Below are 25,671 nucleotides of genomic sequence, written 5' to 3' on the forward strand. Positions count from 1 at the left end.
CATATCCTATGGATATGATATTAATATGTATTGCTTTCAATGAGTGTTTATACATGTTTATAAAGGATCTCACACTAATTATATGAAAAATTGAATTCTGAATTGAATTAGTTTTCATATATAATGCATATGTAGTGAACAAAAGATATTATTTCCGCCAATGTAGATTAACGTTAATTTCGGTTCAACTTATCTATTATATCTTTTTCTAATTTTAAGAATTAGAAAAAAATGAAGTTGAACTAAGATTAAAATTAATCTATATTGTTAGAAATGAATATTAATCTATTCTTTTTTTAGTTAAATTTCTTGCACAGTTTATCCTTTTTCGCTTTCTTTTCTCCAGCATAAAAAAAGAGAAAGGATAAATTATGTAAGAAATTTAGAGATTAGCCTTATAAACACAAGACTCAATAATGAATAGTTTTTAAGTTATTATATATATTATATAAAAGGTTCCCACAAAGTTTTACACCCTTAATACACTTCAAAAACTATCCATTATTGAGTCTTGTGTTAATAACATGTTTTGTTTATCACACGTTATAAATTATATATATATGCAAAAATTAATTAATTTCACCGGAATCTAATTTTCTATGAAATTAGTACGAGGACCTATATAAATACTCGTAAATTGTTTTATTTTCAAGCAAATATCCACAATTACAATCTCTATATATTTGCATTCATACAATTTTATGCACTGTATATTCGTTTCAATCATCTTCTTCTTTATCTGGTTCTTGTAAATGATCTAATCTAAGTTCTTTCGAGCGATCGACTTTAATCACTGGTCGATTCTGTTTACATGTCCTCTTTGGTTTCTGTCCGATCACATATTCTGGCAAAATGATTTTGCTACTTCTGAATATAGGCTTGTCGTCTGGCTCTACAATATCTTCCATTGTCTCTCTCATTCGTGGTTTTTTAAATGTGATCTGCGACGATGATGACCTTTTCTTAAATTGCGTCTCTGTAGAATTTGATTCGCAAGTCTCAGCGTTCATCTCCTCCTCACATTCGCCAATTTCTTCTTTCTTCCTACGAGCTTTCAATTCTCGCAGAAATGACATAGCAGCCTGTGTGTTACTGTGCTCCGTCATGTCTTCGTTGGATACATCATCCAGAGAATATTTGACCCATTTATGCGGATTTCTGTGATAGTCCGGAATATTTCTGAAATTCGTGCGTGGCGCCGGACCTTCTGGACGCTTAAAAATACTCTCCTTACCGCTAAACCTCTTTGTTTCTCTCTTCTGCCTCCGGTCGTCACTTGAGGCTGGCCTTTTCCTTTGTTCGACCATCTCCATATTGTCCGTCTCCGGTTTGTCATGTTTATTGCAATTACTTTCCGCAATCAAGAGCTGATCGAATAGTGCCTGCTGCCTATTGGCGAATGCTGCATCACCACCGCGTAGAGTAAAATTATTTGAGGTATGCATTTTAAAAACAGCGAGGCTTCTTGGCTACAATTATTCATTTTACAAATTTATCAGGATTTTTTAAATGATGAATTCAATATACATTAAATATCACATATTACAAACCTCGAAGTTGATGTTAAATTAGTTTACCTTTGGTTATGTTGACGTTTTGTTTCGCAACAGTAATATTGCAGAAATGTTTCGTGATGAATCGATTTTCGTTAGTTGCAAGTAAATACAATAAGCAGGATATACTTTAATTCTGCAATTGGAAGAAATGGATGGTGAAATAACTTCTTTCATCCATTCTGATCCATTCCATCCATTCTCTCACTTTTAATTCTTTCTCTTTTTCTTTCTAACGTCTATAGTACATCTATTTCATTTCAAGTGAAGAATAGTGCAGAAAGCTACACGGATGATTCCATTGTAACCTAACCTAACCTAACCTTAGCTTTAAGTGTCCAATTATACGAGCTGCACGAGCGGGAATGGTTATGCCAATTTCGAATGACGTACTGCGAAGTTCAGGTACAAACATTCTGCTTGTTACTCGCAGGAATCAATGCGTTGACACCGTAACGTGTTTCGTCTGACAAAATGAGTAAACGATTGAAGCTGGCTGGTCTCTCGGCATCAAGAACTTTACGTTCAGGCAAAACCTTCGTTAACGCAGACTCCTCGGAGAAAACGTCACCCTACTTCGGTGATGAAGAGAAAAGATTGGCGAGGACTAGCACAAAGAAACATGTACTGATTAAGATCAAGCATGAAATGGTAGAGAACGAAACAAATATCAAAGAGACACCAATAAAAAGTGAAAATGTGGAGCTGTCGACAGATGTACAAGATATCAAGACTGAAGAATGTGAGATAAAGAACGAGAATGTAGAATTCAAATTGGATCCAAAGAATGTTGAAGATAAGAAACAGTGGATGCCACCGAATTGGGAAACTATTCTTGAAAATATTAAAGAAATGAGAAAGAGCGAGACAGCTCCAGTTGACACAATGGGCTGTCACAAGTGTACAGATCCTGATGCCAGTCCTGTAGTATCTAGATATCAAGCACTAGTAGCTCTGATGCTGAGTAGTCAAACAAAGGATCAAGTCACTCATGCTGCTATGCAGCGTCTGAACACTTATGGTTGTAAACCAAATATTATAGCAACTACTTCTGATGATGATCTAGGCAAGCTTATATACCCAGTTGGATTTTGGAAAGTAAAAATCAATGCTTATTTATTTACAAGATTTTTCTTATCTTAAACTTCTTGTTATGTTTATAAATTCATTTACTAACCCATTTAAAAATTTATTTTCTTTTTAGTAATTTTTGTTTTAATTTTTGTTTATATGTTAAACTGTTAAGTTATTTGTAATTATACATATTTTTATGAATTTCCTATTAAGTTTACAGTTAATAATTTTTTTGTATTAAAAATGTTTTTTTTCTTTTTAGAAAAAGGTAAAGTATATAAAAAAGACGTCAGTGATCCTTCTAGACAAATATGGAGGTGACATACCAAAAACAGTAAAAGAGTTGTGCGAGTTGCCAGGAGTAGGTCCTAAAATGGCTCATTTATGCATGCGAACTGCCTGGGGAGAAGTATCTGGTATCGGGGTGGATACACATGTTCACAGAATAGCTAACAGATTAGGATGGGTGAAAAAATCGACCAAAACACCAGAGCAGACGAGAAATGAGTTGGAAGATTGGCTTCCTAAGCCTTTGTGGAGCGAAGTAAATCATCTCCTCGTAGGATTTGGTCAAGAAACTTGTCTACCTCGATTTCCTAAATGTTCAGAATGTCTCAATAAGGATATTTGTTCCTTTGCTTCAAAAGGTGGAAGAACAAAGAAATGATAAATGCATGTTTATAATGTAATACTTTTTACAAAATATATTTATTTAAAATTTGTGCAGTAAATTTATCAAATTTCCTAGCGCCTAGATTTCTTTTTACTCCTCTTGCCACGTTTGTGCACTAGCCCCTGTGTTTTCTGCAATTTTTGTTTATTTTGTTTTTTGTTTTTTTGTTGTTCTAATCTTTGTTTTTGTTGAAATGCCTTACTTTTTTTTATGCGTTTTAACGCTGCTTTTTTTATTTCTTGTTTTAATTCTTTTGCAGATTTTATCTCATGACTGTTGGATTTAGATTTTGGCTGCACTTGATTCTTACATTTCTCTTGCAACGACATTCCCACAATCTTATCATCATCGTCGTCATTGTAACTTTGGTCACTTTCATCATTTTCTTGTTCTTCTTTTTCTTCTGTAATTTTGTTTTCACCTATCCATTTTTTTCCTTCTTTAAGATCTGCAATGTTCAACTCTAAAATACTAACTGTATGACTATCTAGATCAAATTCTTGTTGAGATAATAATTCTTGCAGCTCTGGGACGACTTGATTCGATAATGATTTCTTATAACGTTCTCGTGCCTAAAAAGAAATATCTTTTTTCAATTCTTCAAGAAATACTTTATTTTATTTTATAAAGTAAAATAATATGTGACTCACTTCTTGTTTAATTTTCTTTCGTTCTTCTTTTAGTTGTTGCTGTAACTGTTCCTGAGCCTTCCTTTTTCGTTCTAGTTTCCTCTTACGAAATCCTCCTAAAAATTCTCTACATTTTTGGATAAATATAAATTAATTTGTATCAACATATATGTAAGTACATGTCAATTACAAGTTTTGCACATTAATTACCGTCGTTTCTCTTCATCGAAGACAAGCGTGATCTTTTTTCGCCTTTTCGGTTGGCTGGGTTTTCTATTTACATTAAGTAATTGTGGTTGAGAATTTTTAAACATAATTGTAATTATATTTACGATAGGTTATTTCCTACACTAGTTACTAGAGATTGGTTATCGAAAAATACATGTGTTGATCGTACGATCATGAACTGCAAGTGCAAACAAGTGCAAATGTGATACGACTTCTGCAAAATACCATGGTGGAAGGACTCGGGTGTGCTCTTGCGCATACATTTCTAACAGCAAATGAGAACGTGGCATCATATGCTGCCATGTTGTAGCGGTTATTTGAATTAAGCTTTATTATTTTGCCTGTTATTATTTTACTTATTTTACTATTATTATACTTATTTATTTATATTTGCTGACAATATAATACATTTGATTTTATCTTTTTTTATAATAAAAATTAATTTTCCACATTTTATTTGACAAATACCCATTTTGATCTCTCGAACTATCACAACAAAATTTAAAATTAATTTTTTTAGAATTTTTATAGGTATAAATCGAATATTTAAATATTATTTATTTAGAAGATTGCAATACTCTCAGTATTTCCATATCTATCTATTGCATAATAAATTAAATTTTGTCATAAAATCAGTCATAAAATAAATCTAAAGATCTATCTTCTTAATCATCTTAAGGCAGACAATGAATTAGGATTATCTAGTTCTAATTTAGCTTTAAAGGAGACACTTCTTATAAGCACAGTAAACACGTAATACAATACTAGATTTATTATTAATCTCACACATACATTGAAAATATAGATTACAATTTTGAATGCAGAAATATACTGTTTAGAAATGATGCAAAAATACAGGAATGAAATTTTACACTTGTATTTATAAAATAAAGTTTATTATCATAAGATTTATCCCCTGCCTCTTCCAGGTTGAGATCCACCTGGTTGATTCTGTTGATTCAGCCAAGGTGCCGAACCAGTACCTTTGCCTCTTTGATTTTGTCCTCTCCCTCTGCCACGAGCTGGAAACATTTTATTACATAAAATTATCAAATGTATATAAGTGTAACATATGCGAATCTTATCTTAAAAAGGATTTAAACTAACAAGAAATATTTATTTTGCATACACATTCTTAAATATCTTATATTATTAAATATTGTGCATAAAACCATTAATATTATTTTCTAATTGAATGATTAATAATAATGATTAATAATATAACTTAATTACTTTCTATTTAATTATTCCAATATAATTCGATTTTAAAACAAATATTAAAATTTTATTTCTATTCGTTTTTCTTTGTTAGATCCAAGAGCTTGTTCTGATATACTGTCAGTACTAAAAATCTATAATCCATGTTAAGTCCATTCTACAATTGTATAAGTATAGTTGTGTAAGTAGTTGTAGTTGGAAGAATTAATAAATATTATATTTATCAGATTAGAAATTAAGTTCTCTTTCTTTTGATTGATTGATTCCAATCTAATTCAATTTCTGACACAGGATTAAAACAATTGTAAAATGGACTTCACTATACTACAGATTTTCAAAATTAACAGTGTATATCAGAATAAGACCCAAGTTTCTACTAACTTAAAGTAATTTTAATCTCAATTTACTCTTCACTTTCTTTTAATTTTAAAAGATGAATTTAGAAAATGAAAAAGAACTTAGAAAATTTATGAAGAGAAACTCGAATCGATTAAAATTAATCTATATTGATAGAAACAAACATTAATCTTTTTCTGCTTTCTTTTATAAATATCCATGTTTTTCAGAATATAGTATAAAGATTTATATAGTATAAAGATTTTTAGAATATAATATTGCACGGTTAATAAAACTGTTAACATTAACAAATACTGATTATAAACTGAAATATTATTGATTATGTATATAATATTGATGGATTAAATTGATGGATTACATAGAATACTGACAAGATGAAATTTTGATTCTCAAGCAACAGTATTGCTTTATTAAGATCCATATCACAGTATATCAGAATAACAATAAATAATGTACACAAAACTAAAGAGAAATATATTGTCAATAATACTGATCGATAAGATTGTAAAAATACTGAAAATATTGATGCATACTGTCAGTAATATTAATTCGATATTACTGATCATTATTATTAATCATGTAGGGTTACCTAACTTCGTCTATTAATTTGAACAGATTGCAGGAGTACACAAACCTTGAGCTCGTAATATTGCGGACTTTCCTCTACCGGCTGTGCCCGATCCTTTGCCACCAGGTCGTTTAAACATAGGTGCGTTTTTCAACATATCTGGTAATATGAGAAACCTAATTTTCGAGCCGCGAATGTATACATTCTCTAGCTGTCCCACTTGGCCATCCCGATACGTCACTGTAATATTCTGCATTTGACAATTCATATTATCCTCGGCTTCTATCAATTTGCCACGATATACCTCGCCGGTATTCGTCTCACAGGTTATAATATGACCCTCAGCCTCGTGGAGCACTTTAATGGGAACTCCGATTGACATTGTCGCTAAATAACGCTGCGGACGCTTTTCTTAACTTTAAAAATTCTTGTAAACCGTAATTTTCATTAAAAATATTTTTATTCCGTATTTTCCTCTATACTTCAAAAGCGTTGCAGCAAACGCAGCGACTATAACAATATGAACTATATGAAATAACGAGATACATGATATAAGAATACTCCTAGATGTTCCGTTCCAATGATTGCGCAGTAGCAGCGTAAATTTGGACAAAATTTTGATTGGCTATTTCAATATGCCAACGCTATATTATACGCAAGAAAGTTAATTTGAGCAAAAATTTGATTGGTTGTTTCCAGTATTGCTATCGCCATTAGCGCAACGGAACACCTGATATTCTTACATCATGATGAGATACAAGTCAATAAGTGTATCGATATATCGAAAAAGATCGATGTCGATTGTCTTTCCTGAAATAAATTAATTTCTTATATAAATATTCTTTTAAGCATCTTTATTGGATATTAAATATTAATATATAATTATTTTTTATTTGACTTGATTATTTCCTCACATCTTTATTCTTGGAAAAAATATTGCGCATGCAATATTGGAAAGCCAGTTCTACATTAGTTGCAAACCGATTGCAAGTTTGTTGCGACAGCCAATCTGAAGCTTGCATTTTGAAATCAACGCTTCATATTGGCTGATCGCAACAAACTTGCGATCAGCTTGTAACTAATGTAGAGCCAGCTTTATAAATTCAAGAAGCTCTCAGAAATGGAATAATAAATCTGTTTTTGTGAAAAAAGTGAGAAAAAAGTTCTAATTACAGAAATAAAAAACAGATCCAATGGGTATGTCAATTATGTATGTGATTGCCGAAAAGCAACTTTGCAATTGTTAAGTAAAATTCTTTAATATGATTGGCTTGCTGAACATTGTTAAACATTTCATATTACTACATTTTCATGCAATCGGTTGTGTCTTTTGGATATGATTTTAAAATCATGAAATACTGATTTGCATGATGGAAACACCATGCTTCGATCAATCGCAATGCTAAGCTTGTAAAATAAAATGGTCTACGCTGAATGCCTACAAATATTAAGTTACACTACGTTACATCGTTATGTAAATTCATTAAAATATCTCGATTTCTGATAGAGATTGCGGATTTTATGAATAAAAAAAACAAACGTATTTACATTTATTAAAGCTTAAAAACCCATTTATCCTCACATTTTGCTCATTGAAATATGCAATCATTATCACATAATGCCTTATTATCTACATTACTTTAAATTCTTTCCGTTCATCGTGGGTGTTGATATTCATACAATAATTGTAAATACGATCAAAGAGGCGTTTACGAGACTCAATTTTACGCAATTTTACATATAGAGGAAGTTCTAACCAAATTAAAAAAGATTAAAATAAAATAAAATAAAAAATCATTTTCTTCGAATATCTAATTTCTCACAACATTTTTATTAATGTGAAAATCGCGTTTGTTCCTTTTCATGTTTTATTTTCCTTCTCATCATGATATTTTTTTCTTTTAATAATTGTAAATATCTATTTTAGAAATATACTTCTATGTATTATTTTAACTTTTTATTATATTTTTCGATAAACTAACGCATTAATAATAATTTTTTAATAATGTATCATATAATAAAATTGCTAAAATCAGGTGTGTTGTATTACACACAGAATGTATAAAAAATATAAAAAAAACAATGCGATTCACGTTTATTATTAAATTTTTTAAAGGCATCGTTATACGCATAACAATATAAATTTCGGTCAAGATAGCATCGAGTATTCAACGTGATAAAAGATAAACCGTTTATTGCAGCAAAAATTTTCATTACAGAGAAAATAAGGTCGCACCTCATTCAAATACGTTCGGGAGAAGTTACCTCATCTCTTCTCTCTTTTTCTTTGTACATTACGGCTACAATATAATTCGATGAGGTGCTAATTAAAGAACCCTATACAAAGTAGTCGAGAACACACAAAAAACGATTTCCGGCTTTCGTTTAGGGGCGATGCATTTATATATATTTTGTTTTTAAATATACATAAATATAGTCTGCTATAATTATTAAACGTTTCAAGAATTGTCAAAAGGGCCCGTAAAGGCCTGGGAAGAAAGAGGATGAGGCGTCGTTGAGGAATAAGAAGGAGGGAAAGAGGGAAAAAGCGTAGCACACTAACTTTCTTTACGTACGCGAAACCTAAATGTCTAAAGCATTTCAAAGAGGATGGTAATTGTAATCATATAATATATATTAAAGTTGATGTTACTTTTTTAATAGCTTAAACGTACTAATATCAATCGTAATAATTACAAGCATCGTGTTACGTCCTTATATAGTCAGCCAAGTACGATCATCGCTGATAAACTTTTTTTTCCTCTCTCTCGCTCTTTTTTTCTCTCAATCTCTCTTTTTCTCTCGCCTCTCCTATAAATCATTTATGTTTCCGCACGCATTCCTCTGCCTCATTCTCCCAGGCATCTCTATTCTTCACATACGCATTCCCTCAATCACTCTCTTCCTCTTTCTCTTTCTCTCGGTCATTCTATCGCTCTCGCTAGGCAAGATTATTCCGATATTGCGATACACGTTAGAAAAATATGCTATGCCTAAAATAGGATGAAGGCCTGAAGGCAACCATTCCGTCGATATTACTGATAATCGGTGTCTGTGTATGTAATGTGTATGTAATGTGTACGTGTAAATGTAAATGTGTATACGTGTTAACATGGTGTGCGTTTTTTTTCTATACACGATTCTGATTTCTCTCATCAGCGTTCTTAAAAAGGTGCGCCAAAAAGGAAAAAAGAACAGATCCATCGACAACAATAATATCTTGATACAAGATAAAATATATGTATGTATATATATATATGTATATATTGTCTATGTGAAATCGGCGCATATAAGTCGTCCCGTAAAGATCGCGGAGAAATCGTGCTCAAATTATCCATTGATGATTATACCGAAAGTGTAGTCTTTTTCGATTGCCTTAATTTCTAGGTATCGTTAAGTCGCAAAAATTTTCTGGAAACTTTCAGCTGCGACGCTGACGTATCCGAGGAGAAAATCGTTCGCGGCTGGAGTACTTTCGGCGGCGACACGTGAAATATATTTGGTAACTTAATACGGGATAACTAATGCAGAGCATTCGCTTACTTGAAGCTGAAGAAAGAAAAACACATAAAAAACTTGATAGACCTTACGATTACACATTTAACAGAACGCTTCATATATTTATCGAAAATAAGATATTTGATGTACATTTTTCGATGCGACGCAAAAACAATTTTTTTTTAGGCGGATAATATTTATACAAGTCCACTAATTACAAAACAAAAAATAAAAGCACGGCAGCACAATTTAGATTAAGCGCTTTGTCCCAAAATAACACAAAGAAAAAAAAATAGAAGAAAACATTGCTACTTTGTTTTACGTGAAAATTGCAAAGTCGCACAGTGTGTTTTTTTTTAAATATTCTTTTCGTTAAAGATCCAAACTCAACTCACTCATGAAGTTCTCAAGGAATTGACCTATACGTGAGGCGTAGTTTGCGCAGTTTTATCGTCTTCATTCATCTTGTTTTACAGGAATATAATAAAGCTGGACAGCTATAGCACCTTTTCATGTATGCTATAACTTTACAAACATGTATAAGTATTTACGAGCGAAAAATGGAAAGTAAAATTCGGCACGAGTTTTAAGCGCGGAGAAGAAAAATAGAAGTATGTACGTGAATTATAAAATTTATCAGTGTAATATCCTTCGCGCACGGTTTTAGTATACGTTCACACTTTACAAACTTTAATAGTTCTCTTCTTTCGTCGTTCATATAATGCCCGGCCTCTCTAGACATTTTATTAATCATTTATTCTTACATTATGCGCTGCTGTGCAGCACCGGAATACCTCGCGCAGCTACCCTACAAAACTCGTAAAACAAGCAAAAATAAAGAAAACGAGTATAAACTAATCGACTTCAACATTAACAATTCATTTATGTTCTAAGAGAAATCGAAGAAATACGTTAAAGAGGGGTTTAATTTACAAATCCCAGATTGGCGGCCGTAGTGTAAATAATTATTTGCAATATAGGTTGAAACATATTTAATGAGTAATAATTGCTGGTTATATTCACGTGAAATTGGACATAAACACACAGTACTACTTATACTTCATTGCATTATTTATGAATCAATAGACTAATATACTTAATAATTATTAGACTAATTATTAACCTAAGATTGTGATCACCCATCAACGTCAGCCATTACCTAAGCAACATTCCCTATTTTTTACTTTTTGATATATATAAACGAAACAGTAATGTATAAAATTTCTCGAACAAACCAAAACTTCTAAGAAGACGTCCTGGATCGACTGACCGCACCAAGAGTTCTGCCTTTACGTAAAACGAGCTTCATATTTTCGCAGAATTTTCCATTTAAGTAAATTAATAAACATAATATAGAATAATCATAAACCGTAATAATCATGAAGATAATAATAGGTAATAATAGTAATAAACTGGCAGCAGTTAGTAACCAGGTATATTCTCAATTAAAATTCTCTCGCTAGATGACAATCTGAAACTTACATGGCACTGGCATCCAATTACGAATCAATCACTCACGCGCACACATTCTAATTTGCAATCTTTCGTTTATTTGTTTTGTCTGATATTCGTTTCTTTTCTTCATTTTTCTATCTTACCTCGACATTCAGCTACAAAACAATTTTACTGTCGCTCTTGTGCGCTCACTCATTCATTCTCTCGCTCGCTTACGATCTTACACGCTCGCTCGTTTCACCCCTCGACGTGCGAATCAGCTGCCAGATAATTTATCTCGTTTTCTGCGTGTTTTTTTTTATATTCTGTTTGTTTATATAGTTATAATAACCATTTTCCCAACGACTACACACTAAATAGTTCAAATTTTTTGCACTTTTTCACCAACAACAACTGGATTGTTGCGCCGAATTTCTTGAGCGCCCATTTCTTTGTAATCGAATTTGCAATCGTGCTTGTCACTGTATCGATGCACGGCGCAGAATAGTCCTCCACAACGGCACTCAAATCCTGCAAATTTATCATTGTCAAAACAACATCCACTAACAACATCATTAACTAATCACATTGCATCGCACTTACCAGTCAAACCAACTTTTTTACGACATACAGCACAACGATTTTTCTTCTTCTTAGATTCTTTATCAGTCTCTTTGCCATCAAAGGAGTCATCTACATCGCCACTACTCGCTGATGAACCTTCAGCTACTGCACTGCTTACACCTACTTCACTTTCCTGATCTTCTCTGTTTACCTGTTTGACAGAAGTAACACATACCGTATAAGAATAATGAAAATAATTATTTATTGTTATAGTTATTTTTTAAAAGTTTCCTTTCTTGATATCTCTTATGGTATCCTATTTTAAATTTAATGGAAAGAATTGCATTATTATGTTACAGAAACATATAAATCCTTATATTAATAATTGATTAGATATAAATTTGTCTACATCATTTAGAAAAATAATAAGTATAACAAATAAAACAGATTGTTCAATAAATTTTCATTATAATCATTATCAGAATTTAAATGTTTCAATTAGGTATGTTGCATCACTCCCTCTTAAAAATACAGATAATCTATTTTTATAGATAATATAATTATATAATTTTTCTCTTATCTACAGTCCATGAATTTCTATAAGATAAACTTTCATTAAAACAATGCGAAAGAAGCTATGAATATATGCTGCAGTTTAATATTTCGAACAATTTCTTATATTCTTTCCTTTGGCTGTTTTGAAAGCTTTATTATGTTTTACTAAAAGACTAAAAACAATTGATGTATACGACCTTGTGGGTTCAGGACTGCTTATAAGCGCTATTTTCTGCAAATTAATGGAAAGAACAAAGGCGTTACGTTTGTGCAGAGCAGCTATGAAAAAGAGATGGTAATACTCACTTCTTTGGGACTGGGTAGATCCGACGTTGACTGAGGTATAGTAGGAATGGTAGGTTGGGCCGTCGTTCCTGTAGCTGCTGGGCTACCAAAACTGCTTTGCAACGTGCCAGCGTTGCTGGAGACAGTCTGTGAGGTTGGTACGGTAGCAGCTGACACTGGTGGCTGCTGCTTCTTTTTTAGATTTTCCTTATAGCAAAGGGAACAAAGGCCATCAGTAGCTGGCGAGCCATAAAATCCACAGCCACTGCGACACAGAGCTTGCATAGGATTAGACTCTCGTTCCATAACTCTCGTCTTTTATTAGTGTACACTCTTCGTAAATCAAGGAAACTTCTGTTTATATCCTAGTTGCGATCACTGCCTTGAGAAACAGTGGAAAGTTGCAGTCAGCTTTGTGTAGGATAACTAGGTGTAGTCCTTTGCTGCAGCTCTCTTCCCAATTGCTCCTCTGCAACCGTGTGTCACCATGTACTCACCTGTTTAAAAGTAAATCATGCAATTAAGCAAAGGATAAAATAAAATGTCAATCAAGATCTTATATTACAAAGTTTTAAACTATAAAACTTATGAATAGATAATATAAACTTGTTACACATAAAATTATACACGTAATTAAAATATATGTAAATATAACAATATTATCATCTCATAAATTTAATTCTTATATTTAAATGTCTAAATAATTATTTTTTATACATGTACATCAAATGGTTATTTTTTTATACAAATACATCAACAACAGTATGTATTGAGAGAATATAAAGTACGTTAAAAATTAAAACGCATCATAAACAAGAATGACAAAGCCAAATCACAATCAAAGATCACAAAGAGTACTGCACTTCATAAATATTAAACTTGTGGTGTTACAATTAATTCATAAAATATATTACATTATCGCGATCTTTTTTATGACAAAGAAATAAATGCGAAGACAACACAATTAAAAGGAACAACATCAAAATCACAGAATATAAAAGCTACAAAAGAGGAAATCCGAGATGACGACGTTTTTAAGACGAACGATAATGATGACGAGCGTTTAAGAGAAGAAAAGCAGGCAAATTTTCGAAAATTTCAGATAACACGATGTGTACTTAGCAAGAAAATGGGACTTCTCACAATTTCTCCTGCTTCCTGCGTCATGCAAGGTCAGAACATAAATATCTTCAATGAGGTATACCCTTGAGATCTGTGGACACGCCGAGGCACTCGATAATAACCGAAATTTCAACAAAAGGAGACAACAATGTGGGAGAAAAAGGAGATCCGATGCTCCGACCGCGAGGCCAAAACGTGAGCGCGACAGAGAGCGAGAAGGCGAGAGAGCTCTGGTGGGAGCGAGCGAGAGCGCGAGAGGAAGAGGGGAAAGCACAATTCCTAGGAATTTTTACTACGTCATCTTGGCGATCTGATATTTCGTTTTCCTTCCCTTTTGTTCCGCAGCTTTTGATAAGGCAGCTTAGGTAGCCAGGGACTCTCGGGCAGCTCGTAGCCCGAGAGAGAGAGATCATCAACGGAGACGACGGGATGGGAAGGCGTGAATCGTGATCGCGTGCAGCGTTACGATATTACTCACTTTCCAACACGCAGCCGTGTCGCAACCGATGCACAACATGGAGTAGGAATTTGTGCGAGGCATTTAAGTGGCGGCAGCCGTATCCTCTTATCGCGATCCGCGGACACCCCGCTCACAATAGGACTGTCGGGAGAGAATCGCCTGTCTCTTTCCCACGTCACGATGGCTGTCTCTCTCTTCCTCGTTTTATAATCCTCCCGCGGCGCACTTCGCGCAGCACGCGCAATCACCAACGAAACGGGGCTTACGGGGCAGCCTTCGCCTCGCGTTCCCGTGCTTCCCGTTCCCGTTCCCGTGCTTCCCGTGTGTGGTGGTGGCGGTGGTGATGGCAGCGGCGGCGGTGGCGGTGACTGCGGCGACGGACGAGCCGTGGTGGAACGCGCTGTGAACGTGGCCGTGTTCGCTCGCGCACGCGGATCGTCCAGACTTCCCCGACGCTCGATATTATCTCCAATCCACGCTAGCCCGCAAGGACGGAGGCGAAACAACGATAACGACGGGCGAATGTTTTCATGATGGCGATCGGTCGACCAAGAGACAACCAGAGACGCGCTGTGTGCACTGTACTGGGCTTTTGGGCGGACGCGTAAGCGACGGCGGCGGACGCGGTGAACGGCGACGGCGGTTGCCTTGCCACAACCGCTTACCGCTTACCGCACTCCGCAGCGGCGGCGGCGGCGACGGCGCATCTAGCGCCGATCGTGGATACACGGAACTTCAACCGTTCGCCGTCATCAGCACAGCTACGCGCTCGGTTGGTATACATGGGTATACACCCCGAGCTGCCTCGAGGACTACCGCGCGCACTTTCTCCCGCTCTCGCAGACTCCCTCTTTTGACGAGAGAATTTCTTCGGCGAAAATTTCATCGTCGATCATCGCTTCCCACGATTTCGTATGCGGCACGCAACCGAGAGCGCCGGTGATTTCCGAACGCTCTCCGGCGAGAACGATTGGCTCTAATTGAATTCAATTGAAGCCGCGAATCGTAAAAAAAAGCGGGACAAGTCCACTTTTTGACACACTCTCGACACGGTTCTCAGCTTCTCGGCCGCGCGAGCTATTTGGAGATTATTCTATGTAAAGATGAATTTTATGCTTTTATAGTGAAGATATTTTATACGAGAATATATGTCACTGATATATCACGTTATGACCGGTTATGAATACGTGGTCTAAAAATGCGAGGATCTGTGTCATTTTTTTCAAATCAATGAAAGATTCAAAAGTCAACGAAATGCAATTCAAAATATAAATCAAATTTTTTTACATACAGATAAACAGTTCTATAAATTTCTCCAGGTGACAACTTTCTGCCTTCAACGAGATTAAGACATTAAATTGTTAGCTGGGTCATCGATCTACTGTATTATTAGCTTTGTTCTCTAATTGAAAAGGAAATGAGAATATACTTAAATGTGACACAAATTCTCTCATTATGATCAGATCCAAATTAATTAGGAGATGATATTTAAAGAGCTCATGTTTATGCTTCCGCACAGTTCATGAAAAGTTAAAACTATGAATTTATAGCAAATTAGAAGCATAACACTTTTTTCTACAAATTAATTTCGCAAAATTCAAACACATACAATGCCACGTATCTATATATATTTTCCATATATTTTTAATGAAGAGTGCCCCAAAGAGTCTGACCTCAATTCTAGATGATTAAATTGATGATTAATTTGGAATCTAGTGTCCAAATTTTTATTGTTGAAACATATATACATAATAATAAAAATTTACCTGTATATTATAATAATAAACGTGACGTTCAACTATTTGTAAATAGAATTAAGGATTCGCTGCAACAAGGAACTAACCTATATTTTGCAAAAACGAAGAAGATAAACTCTAAAGTTAAAATGATGGGAAAAATATATTTATTTTCTGTTTATATTACAAAATGTCGTTTAGCCCACTGGTGCTTTTAGTTAACAAAAAATAAAGGAAGATTTGCGAAAAGGGCGTGATCAGACTATAAGATTTAATCTCATTAAAATTCAACTGCTTAAAGCGGTTCTCGAATAAAGAGTATCTTTATTTGAATCAAATGGTACCTCTTCCCTATCGGTTATAAGGGGTCGCAGGAGGTTAAGAATTGGGTCAACCGTCTCGATCGGGAAAAAGTTATTAGAACGAGCATATAGAACCGTACCGAAATAGTAGTTGAAAGCATATGCATGTATGTTCGAATGTCTGACGAGTTTTCTATCGATATCGAATAACCGAGTGAATTATAAGTATGCCGAACTGAAATGCATAATTCGCCACACCTAGTATCTTTAGAAGATAAAATGAAGGGTAACTTAATCCGACAGGAAAAGGATAACTTTGCTTTCGTAGAATTCAACCATTTAAGCATTCAATTTTCTGATTATATATACACTGAGAAAAATGTTTGGTTGGATTAATTGGAATTCTGATTGAAAATGGACAAATCAGAATTTTTTGATTAAATCTATTAAAATTCTAATAATAATGATCTGAAATTCTGATTGATATAATTAGAATTTTTTGGTTCGTCCATCTTCAATCAGACATTTTTCTCAATGTATATATTTCGCAAAGTATTTATGTAACGATAAATATATGTAGATCTTCAAATAAAAAATTTTCAAATTTCTCAAGATAAATGTATAATAATACGTTAAAGAATTTATCTCGAGATAATGAGCTTTCGAAATTATAAAATTATTTCACAGACAATCGCAATTTAAAACGTACGAAAAGTGCAAAATATTTCCTGAGTAACATTAGTATTAATTGCATCAGATATTAAGCATAAAAATTTTTTATTAGGTTCTGATAAGCTTCAAACAGCATAAAATTTAGCTATCGTGATCATACGTAATCGCGTGTTCACTTAATCAGAATATTGAAAGACTTGACTTATGACCGTGATTTCTCAAATAAAATGCTTCAACGAAGAATTGTCAAAGTTCACTAGACCTTAATATAGACAACTGCAATGCGCGTAATATAAAATACATATACATGTACAAAGCAGGAGAATATAATTTTAAACTCTCCGTCGAAACACAAAAAATTCAATTTTAACAAGTGACAAACAAAAACACATCGTGACAAGACGTGTCCTCACCTCTAATTGCGCGAGAGAAATATCTTTCTCGAGCAATTGTATCATGTTAACCTCGCGAAAAGAAATCGTCGCACGAAATTGCACGTGAGGGACAGAAAGCTGAAATTTGTAAAAGAGAGGGTCTGCGGGATCGGAGCAGCTATAGAAACGCCGCGATGCGGTGATCAGCGGACGGCACTGAAGTGAGGCGATAATGCGAGGAAAGCGAATGGATAAGAAAGGGGCAGCGGAGAAGGGAGGGGAAGGGAGAGGGGAAGGGAGAGGGCACGCGCGCTCACAACACCAACGCCCCGATGCGGAGCTTTCTAATACCAGCAGACCCGCCGATCAAATCTTTCCCCCGTAAGGTGTTTCCAATGCACGCTCCTACGCTATGCGCGACGGAAAAGACTGGGACAGGTGGCACGACAACGAATTTTAATACGGCGATTACTCGACGTTTAATTCCAGTCTCGCCCGTCGTCTCTCACGCTCGTGTAATTCTGTGGCGCCGCCACGGAAACGATATCTCCTACGCCAAACATCGCCGAGCAAACTCCGATCACCAAACACGCGCTTCTCGAATGACTTGCTCGCCTCCGAGCGAGGATGTTACTATGTTAGCTGTGATAAAGCACTCCGCTTTCAGCCTCTCTCTCTCTCTCTCTCTCTCTCTCTCTCTCTCTCTTTCAGCGATAGAATTTTACTCGAATTGAATCACTAAAACGTAATTTTTCATTAAACATAATTATTGTTAAGTAAATTTTGATATACGACAAAGATTTCCATTTGTTTCACCTATTAATGAGAAAACCTATTAATGTTATAATATTGTTAATATATGTAATTAGCATTCTCGAACCTCTTAGATTCGAAAGTTTCGAATAGCTCGGATATAATCATCATAGAAACTGAAATCCGAATCGAATCTGGCCTTCTTTTCGAAAAATATCGCGTTCAAAAATACGTTACAGATTATATTACAGGTTTTTGTGATTCAGATTAAAATATATAAATCCTGAGTCCGATTTTTTATCTTGGAACGAAGTGAAAATGATAAAAATAAGTAAATTTACTCTAGTGACCAATAAAATGATAAATATTCCAATACATTCGCTCACTTTCACCACATTCCAAGATACATAACCAACCGCCGATTCAATCAAAAAGTGACTTCTTAGTTCTTAACAATAGCTTAATGACGAATATTAATAAGACACTAATAATACTAATAAGACGTCATTAAAATGTCACCTTGCTACTTCAATTCATATTTCAATAATTCAGTCGCTTTCCTCGGATAAAATTCAAATGATATTTCGAAAGAAAGATTATTAACGGAAAGAATTAACAAGCGTTACAACACGAAAAAAAAAACGCTTAAAATATCACGCGAAAAAGATCGTAAATATTATATAGAGGATGTTTGTTTCATTTACTCGAAATTATCGTGCAACGCTTTGTACTCGCAAGTAGACACCGACGCGAGTAAACACCGACAGTTTTGCACAATCCATCGAAAAGTAATTTCTCCCTCCACTTTCGACCCGCGAGCCAACTTAATCGGGCTTTCACCCCACTTTTGCGCTCTTCGTCGAACCCGACCGACAACACGGACGCGACATGTGAAATTTTGACAGCTGCAATACCACGTCGATGTGACGTCAAATGGGTAGAACGACACTGCGCAAGTGAAGAGAGAAAATTAAATGACATTTAATTAATTTGGCCCAGCATTTTCTGCAATGTTCTCTCCTTTATTCTTACTCATTCTAATTTTTTTTTTTTATTTGCTTCGTCCAATTCATTCGAGAGTTATATTTTAGAAACATTCCTAGGAGTTAATTCTTCTCAGATTTTTCTATAATTTGAAACATTTATATGAAGACATATACACTTCACGTGTCACGAACGGTCCACTCAAATTTATATGCTTATTTAACACAAGATGAACATATTAGAAGATAACACAGATATATATTAACAATATTATTTAAAAATTAAACGTAAAAAAATAATATTGACACAGTTTATAAACAAACCTGGGAACATTTTTTTCATTAAAACTAATATTTATGATATGTTAAATCAATATTTTATTCGTTCAGCTTTGAATTTACGTTTAAAAACATTATTTTTTTGTTATTTTGTTCATTTATTCATAAAATGTTACTTTGACATTAAGAAATGCTGACAATTAATTTAAATATAATATGTTCAACACCAAATTTAAGGATTTGAGTGGATCATTTCCAAAATACAATAATACAACATACAAATATAAATGTTTTTTAGTGTGAAGATCTGCTTCACTTTTTGAAAGCGTTGCTTTCACATTCAGAATCTTTATTTTCTCTCTTTTCAACGCCCAAATATATATTTATCTGTTTAAAGTACGATAATTTTTAAGAATTTCAAGCAACGTGAAAAAATTTATAGTTTTTCTTAGTTTTCCTTGACGAAGTTAGAAACCTTCATAATCATTTTATTCGCGCGATAATTCTTGAGATTTACGAGACAATAGCTTTAACATTGTTCTTAGTGACGTCACAACTACGTCGTCATCGGTTATAAGAATCGAGCTGGCGAGCTTCTTCGTCACAATGAGAAGGCAATGCCACAGCAAGGCCGAGACGAACAAAAGTGAGCGGCGCAGAAAGACAAATTAAATCTTTTCTCTTCTTTTTTATTGCTTCCTGAAAACTATGTCTATCTACACTGTCCGTACACAGAGGATTGTAAATATCTTTAATACGTAAATTTGTAAGTATATTCGGAGCGTGTGCATTCTGTCTATTATTTATTCGTGCATCATGACTGTTGGTACTCGAGAAATGGTAACGCTCAAAATAGTTGAAAGTAATATTTCGTAGTCTGACATATCCATTTGTTTTTACGTAACAATAATATATAACATATGACAATGAATTCTTCGGTGCCACTCTGGATGTGATATATTTAGTTTTCTGTTTTCAATGATTTTGGCATTATTTACAACTTCTTTATTATCTAATACAAATATATACATTTTTACCTTTTACAATATATAGATTTTTACATTTTATAATATATATTTTTTAATACCGTTATGTATTATTCTTTAACGTCTAACGTTTCAATTTAAAAAATTCTTTACAAGTACTTTCTTGTGTTCATTTTTATAAAAGTTACAAGCAAGTTGAGTTAAATTGAGTATACTATATCCAAATTTAAACAAGAATAAGCACATGCCCCAAATATGCGCGAAACTTCATTTGTTAGGTATTAAAAATATCTAATTAATATATCTAATTAAAAATTTTTTAGCAAAAATCGTTCTTTCCATGAGCGATATATAATTTTCACTGTTATCAATTAAACTTATACGTACATAGTTATAAAAAAGCAATAACTTATATCATTATTATTATTATTATTCATATATTTTTTCTTTGCATAATAATAAATAAATAATAAAAAAATCAAGATAATATAAAAATCAAGTTAAAACATGCAATTTTTTCATTTTTTTCACAAAAATAGCTTTAGCTAGTTGTTAATTTTGAAAAGAGAGCGATTCGGTGATAGTCAATAATATAATTACCCACTTCATGGAATGAATCGCTAATCTCAATCGTCTTTTACAATATGCCTGCGCATTTGACTCATGCGACATGGATAACGAACGATGTGGATGACGCATTCATGATTTCCCGATTACTTATCTACGGACGATTTTTGTTTACAAATCGATCAACGAGAGTGCCAAATATGTATTTACAGTGAATTTTATCTCCTGTGATGCGTAAAAATATTCTCACGTTTGTTCAAAAGGATTAAAAGATCAAATGGTCCTCCTCGTTTGACGGCAAAAGGATTTCTTATCGTCATGTCGCGTTATTATCGTAACTGAGCTGTGACGTATCTTTGCTATAAATTATAAACAACGTGCGCTAGTTTAAAAAAAATGTCCACGCCAGGAAAAAGTGAGACAGAGAAAAAACAAAGAGAGAGAGTGGACAAAGGAAGGGGAATCGTATGCATGAAGTGAGAGTCATGGTAAAGTTCACATGATGCGATGACTCGATCGCCACGCTTCTTCATTCATGCTGGTCATGCTAGTATGTCTTTTTCTCCTCCCTCTCCCCCCAATCCTCCGCCGGATGTGTAACTCTTTACCTTTCGAAATTCGATCGCGTTATTTTTTTTTTTCAAGTTTCCATCTTACTCCTCAATGTTTATCAAAGGTGCAACGCGTGCGCGACCTTAACGTCGATTTTAATAAATTGAAATAAAAAGAGAATGACGTCAAGCAACGGAGGGCGAGAGGTCGTATCGATTGAATTCACGTATAACGAATCAAGTGAGATCCTTCATATGGATGTAAGGACGAAGTGGGCGACAATGACAAAGAAAATTAGGACGGTACGACGAAGGATAGCATTTAAACTTTTGCCAAAAGAAAGAGGGCAACTTTGAATTATATGAAAAACATAGCTAGTTCAATGAATGGATAGAAAAATGTATTAACAATACATTTTTTTCAGTATATACATATATGCACTTAATTAGATCAGGATTATAAATTTCAAAGTAAAAGATATGCTCCTTTGATACCAATTAACCTTTAAGTAGATGGGGTGCCACAGTATCCCCGGTGTAATTTTCTTTAAAACCTTGTTCTGGAAAAAAAGAAGAAAAAGTATTGTCCCAGATACTTAAAAGTTTTAAAGTTCATTACGTTTTCATTTCTCTGTTTTATAAAGGTATAATTAATATACAACTAACTTATAACTAATGTACTAATAAACTTAACTATAACATAATATAGTAATAAAAAATGCAATTATAAAATTAAAAAATTTTTTAAGCTAAATTTTTTAATTCTGATTACTTCACCTATCAACTTGTACATCTTTAAACTATTTTATATCTGGTTCCATCAAAATGAGATTAATTTTAATCTCAGTTTAACTATTAATGTTTACTTGTTTCTAATTTTAAGAATTCTAAGAATTAGAAAAAGATAAACAGCAATAGTTAAACTGAGATTAAAGTTAATTTTATATTGCAGGTGGAATCTTGAAGGTTAACAACTGTATATTCCGTGTACCGAAAAAAATAGTGCAGCTGCGTCAGTCGCAAAAGATTTGCCGCTATGTGGCAGTGATTCGAGAGTTTTGTTTACTCGAAGGAGTAAACGACCTTTCCCGCAATGGCCGCTAACGTTGCACGATTGCGTTCGACCTTCGCAAAGTCGTTTAGTCGAGCTCAGGCGCCACCGCCTTTATCATACAGGAATATCTCAGATTTCGGAAGAGCTTGGCCAAGTCGCAACCTTGGAGATAACTCCGCCTTCCTTTTCGGCCACAGCTGACAATAAATATGCGCGAAATTTAACAAAATTTAACTACCTACTTTTCTGACATAATTTCAATAAATTTCAAAGTGAAAATTTAAGAATGAGATTCTATCTTTGCATAAAACGTAGCTTTTTTGCTCATTTTTGTGCGTTTGACAACAATGAAAGATAAACTAATTGAAATTATATATAAATTTCCTTGAGCCTCTCTTGAATCTCAATCCAATTGTTTTAAATAAAATTTGCATTTCTTTTAAAAAAAGTACGAAAAAGTTCAACTACTAATATTCATTAAAAAATTGCAGAAATATCCCGTTAAAGAAAATAAGATTACTGCTCGATAAAAAGCTCTCTGAAAAGGAAAAGGAAGAAACAGCATGTAATTATATTATTGTACAAATTTGCAAAATTTTACTCTCTCTCTCTCTCTCTCTCTCTCTCTCTCTCTCTCTCTCTCTCTCTTTATAAAAAAGTACAGAGGATTTATAGGATACTTTTAAATTCATTCTCCGAGAACTGACATGCTCCTTCTTGTCATGTAAGAACTAAATTTAGAACGAAAGCAAGTAACACAAGATCACAAAACTAAAAATGTTGCTCTCGAGTTTAGACATTAATATTGCCGCGGTATCATTTTTAACTCTCCACCGTGTAGAGATTGCATCCATTCAATAATAGGCGAAGAAAACAGGATCGGATTCAAATCTGTGCAATTACACAACGGAACACTGTGCGCGAGCACCTGCTATTTATGTTCCAACTAGACAGAAACTAGCGTTACTTCTTATTCGATATCGGGTGCTCCCAATCGTTCAGAAAATGTGAACGATAAATTTACCTTAGAAAGCGTCAACGCGCAAAATGAGTTTTCCGAACTAATTTCTCTCGCAAAACCCATCGAGGATTCGTCGATCAAAGTCAAAGCGACGGCTCCCGTGTGTAATAACCGAACGATGCAATTCGAGCGCAACGAGATCATGGATACAGATACGGAAAAAGCATCGACACTTTATCCAGGCTTTCTCTACTACTAGAATGACTTTTTTTTTCTTATTGCAATGCATTAACGCGTATCGGTAAACGTTTTAGTTATTATATCGAAACGAAAGGCGAAGAACACTTTAGGCTCCTTTTCATCAAGCTCAATTCGCAACAGTATACGGTTCAACGAAAAGACATGTTTAATATGATAGCAGATATTAGAAAAATGCACGCCAGTTTCTGTCGCAATCATCAGACTGTTGACAATTGACTGCACGAATTATATTAACAGCAATTTCAATTGAAATAGAAGCATTTTTCTATTGCCACTTTATAGTAGTAATAAAGTTGGATATTCTCAGGTCTGTTCGCGTTGCTTACATTTTTTGCATTTAAAATCTTCAATTTTTTTTCTATAATAAAATTAGATATAATAATAAATCTTAAGCTGTAAGAAATTGATCAATTATTCTCACATTCGATTGTAATTGGTCATTTTTTACAGTTTAAGGTCCGCTTCTACCAATGTAAAATTAACTTTAACTTCGATTCAATTTACTCTATCTTTCGAAGAATTAGAAAAAGATAAACAGTAAATTAACCGAAATTAAAATTAATATATTAATGAAGCTGAAATTAATATATTAATTCGGGCTGAAGATTTACTACTCCATTACAGATATTTACTATTCCATTACTACACATTGCATTAAGTAACAATTTTGAGAGATTCAAGCACAACGCGAACAAACCTCTCGAGAATCAAGATTTGCACGAATGCTAGCTTTGTGACGAATTCAAATGACAAACAATCGCTTTGGATGGAAGTAAGGTTATCTGAATTATAAGTACATATGTACACTTTTTAAAAAAAGTAAGTCAAGGACGGATAGAGAGGATATAATTTTTTTACGTATTAAATATAGATATTTAATAAAATTTCTAAAAAAACATAACAATTGATATGACAATTTTTATTAATATAATTTCATAAATAAAATTTTAATTAATGATCGAAATTTATGATCTCAAAAAGATTACATGTTTTTAAAGTCAGGTTTTTATTGATTAACTGTGATTAGGTTTAACTTGATGATAACTTGATGTAAAAATTGTATTTTTTAATCCATAATTAATCACTAAACTGACTTGTAGTAAATCATTTTTAAAGTTATCACTACAAAACCATTAGTTTATTCATTAATCATAGCTAGAAAATAACAATTTTTATATTATCAAGTCAAATAAGATTAAGTTAAATCACAAGATAACTGGATCTTAAAAGAAGAATAGGACTAGTATCTAACTTTAGATGCCTTTAGATGCGCCCAAAATGTTGCGGTACGCCCGGTATGCATAAATTCATACATCACCTTATTTACGTCAATACAACGATTCGTATTATATCTCGGGAGAATTTCGACATTTGTTCGGGGATTGACTAGATTTATTTCTATCGCTATAATAGATCCCGCGCACGCGGAAACGCACGACGGAATGGAATATCGCATGCACGTGTGCGCGCGCATTCGCGACGTCCCGCATTTTTCACGCACTCATGCCGATGCGATCGGGAGATGATGATTCATATTCGTTTCGTCGCCCGAACGCGGGCGCCATAGCGCTCGCATGCGTTACAAGCAAGGACGCACCACGCTGTCGAACGATATGCGCGAAAAAATTTCTAATAGCCAGCAGAATATTTAGAAATTCACCCGGAAACCATCGATAGCAGGAACTAAGGCGACGCTAGAGAGCATGAGCTGGAGTTGTTAATAATCATGAATGCTTAAAAAGATTAACATCGTTAGAAAGTATTAATATTGGAAGACACAATATATGTATAAATGTATAAAACAATAGAACATGTATCGACAAAAGAATTAGAGAGAGATGTTATATTATAAATAATTATTTCATTGTATTTCATAAAGTATTATAATATAGATATGATTATAATCTCGATATTTTAATCAATAGAACAAGTAAAAAAAGTATTACAATATAATAAAATAAATAATTATATTTT

At 33.7% G+C, this 25,671-nt stretch overlaps 5 protein-coding genes across 8 annotated transcripts in view; 1 reads left to right on the forward strand and 4 right to left on the reverse strand.

Annotated features, from left to right (window-relative positions):
• Positions 1 to 629: 629 nt before the first annotated feature.
• On the reverse strand, positions 630 to 1,796 carry LOC108688019 (protein TSSC4). Of its 2 annotated transcripts, none has more exons than XM_018194086.1 (2): positions 1,578 to 1,796; positions 630 to 1,469 (listed from the first exon to the last, which is right to left on the reverse strand). In XM_018194086.1, exon 2 carries the CDS (start codon positions 1,443 to 1,445, stop codon positions 720 to 722), a length of 726 nt encoding a protein of 241 aa, XP_018049575.1. In that variant the 5' UTR covers positions 1,446 to 1,469; positions 1,578 to 1,796; the 3' UTR covers positions 630 to 719. The 2 variants fall into 2 exon arrangements, with proteins under 2 accessions (XP_018049575.1, XP_018049584.1); XM_018194095.1 differs by having other exon boundaries at positions 1,551 to 1,796.
• Positions 1,797 to 1,996: 200 nt separating this feature from the next.
• On the forward strand, positions 1,997 to 3,294 carry LOC108688009 (endonuclease III-like protein 1). The gene is made up of 2 exons (XM_018194073.1): positions 1,997 to 2,651; positions 2,890 to 3,294. The coding sequence occupies exons 1-2, from the start codon at positions 2,028 to 2,030 to the stop codon at positions 3,292 to 3,294; spliced, it is 1,029 nt and encodes a 342-aa protein (XP_018049562.1). The 5' UTR covers positions 1,997 to 2,027.
• Positions 3,295 to 3,304: 10 nt separating this feature from the next.
• Positions 3,305 to 4,336, reverse strand: LOC108688040 (nucleolar protein 12). Its single transcript, XM_018194123.1, has 3 exons — positions 4,140 to 4,336; positions 3,951 to 4,056; positions 3,305 to 3,872 (listed from the first exon to the last, which is right to left on the reverse strand). Exons 1-3 carry the CDS (start codon positions 4,241 to 4,243, stop codon positions 3,372 to 3,374), a joined length of 711 nt encoding a protein of 236 aa, XP_018049612.1. The 5' UTR covers positions 4,244 to 4,336; the 3' UTR covers positions 3,305 to 3,371.
• A 655-nt stretch (positions 4,337 to 4,991) lies between these two features.
• LOC108687505 (small nuclear ribonucleoprotein Sm D3) lies at positions 4,992 to 6,802 on the reverse strand. Its single transcript, XM_018193286.1, has 2 exons — positions 6,367 to 6,802; positions 4,992 to 5,179 (listed from the first exon to the last, which is right to left on the reverse strand). The coding sequence occupies exons 1-2, from the start codon at positions 6,680 to 6,682 to the stop codon at positions 5,067 to 5,069; spliced, it is 429 nt and encodes a 142-aa protein (XP_018048775.1). The 5' UTR covers positions 6,683 to 6,802; the 3' UTR covers positions 4,992 to 5,066.
• A 1,675-nt stretch (positions 6,803 to 8,477) lies between these two features.
• The window catches only part of LOC108687856 (AN1-type zinc finger protein 5), a 25,612-nt gene continuing 8,418 nt past the window's right edge, over positions 8,478 to 25,671 (reverse strand). Inside the window, exons 1-4 of one of the 3 annotated variants that reach the window (XM_018193883.1) lie at positions 17,342 to 17,359; positions 12,658 to 13,133; positions 11,836 to 12,007; positions 8,478 to 11,763 (exon numbers count right to left, since the gene is read on the reverse strand). In XM_018193883.1, the coding sequence (XP_018049372.1) occupies positions 11,615 to 11,763; positions 11,836 to 12,007; positions 12,658 to 12,942 (606 nt within the window). In that variant the 5' untranslated portion in view covers positions 12,943 to 13,133; positions 17,342 to 17,359 and the 3' untranslated portion in view covers positions 8,478 to 11,614. Of the gene's footprint in view, positions 11,764 to 11,835; positions 12,008 to 12,657; positions 13,134 to 14,236; positions 15,219 to 17,341; positions 17,360 to 25,671 lie in introns of those variants that run through there. The other 2 variants (XM_018193874.1, XM_018193866.1) reach the window with 2 other exon arrangements.

The sequence above is a fragment of the Atta colombica genome, unplaced genomic scaffold (assembly GCF_001594045.1).
Source record: "Atta colombica isolate Treedump-2 unplaced genomic scaffold, Acol1.0 scaffold102, whole genome shotgun sequence".
NCBI classification, from domain to species: Eukaryota; Metazoa; Arthropoda; class Insecta; order Hymenoptera; family Formicidae; genus Atta; species Atta colombica.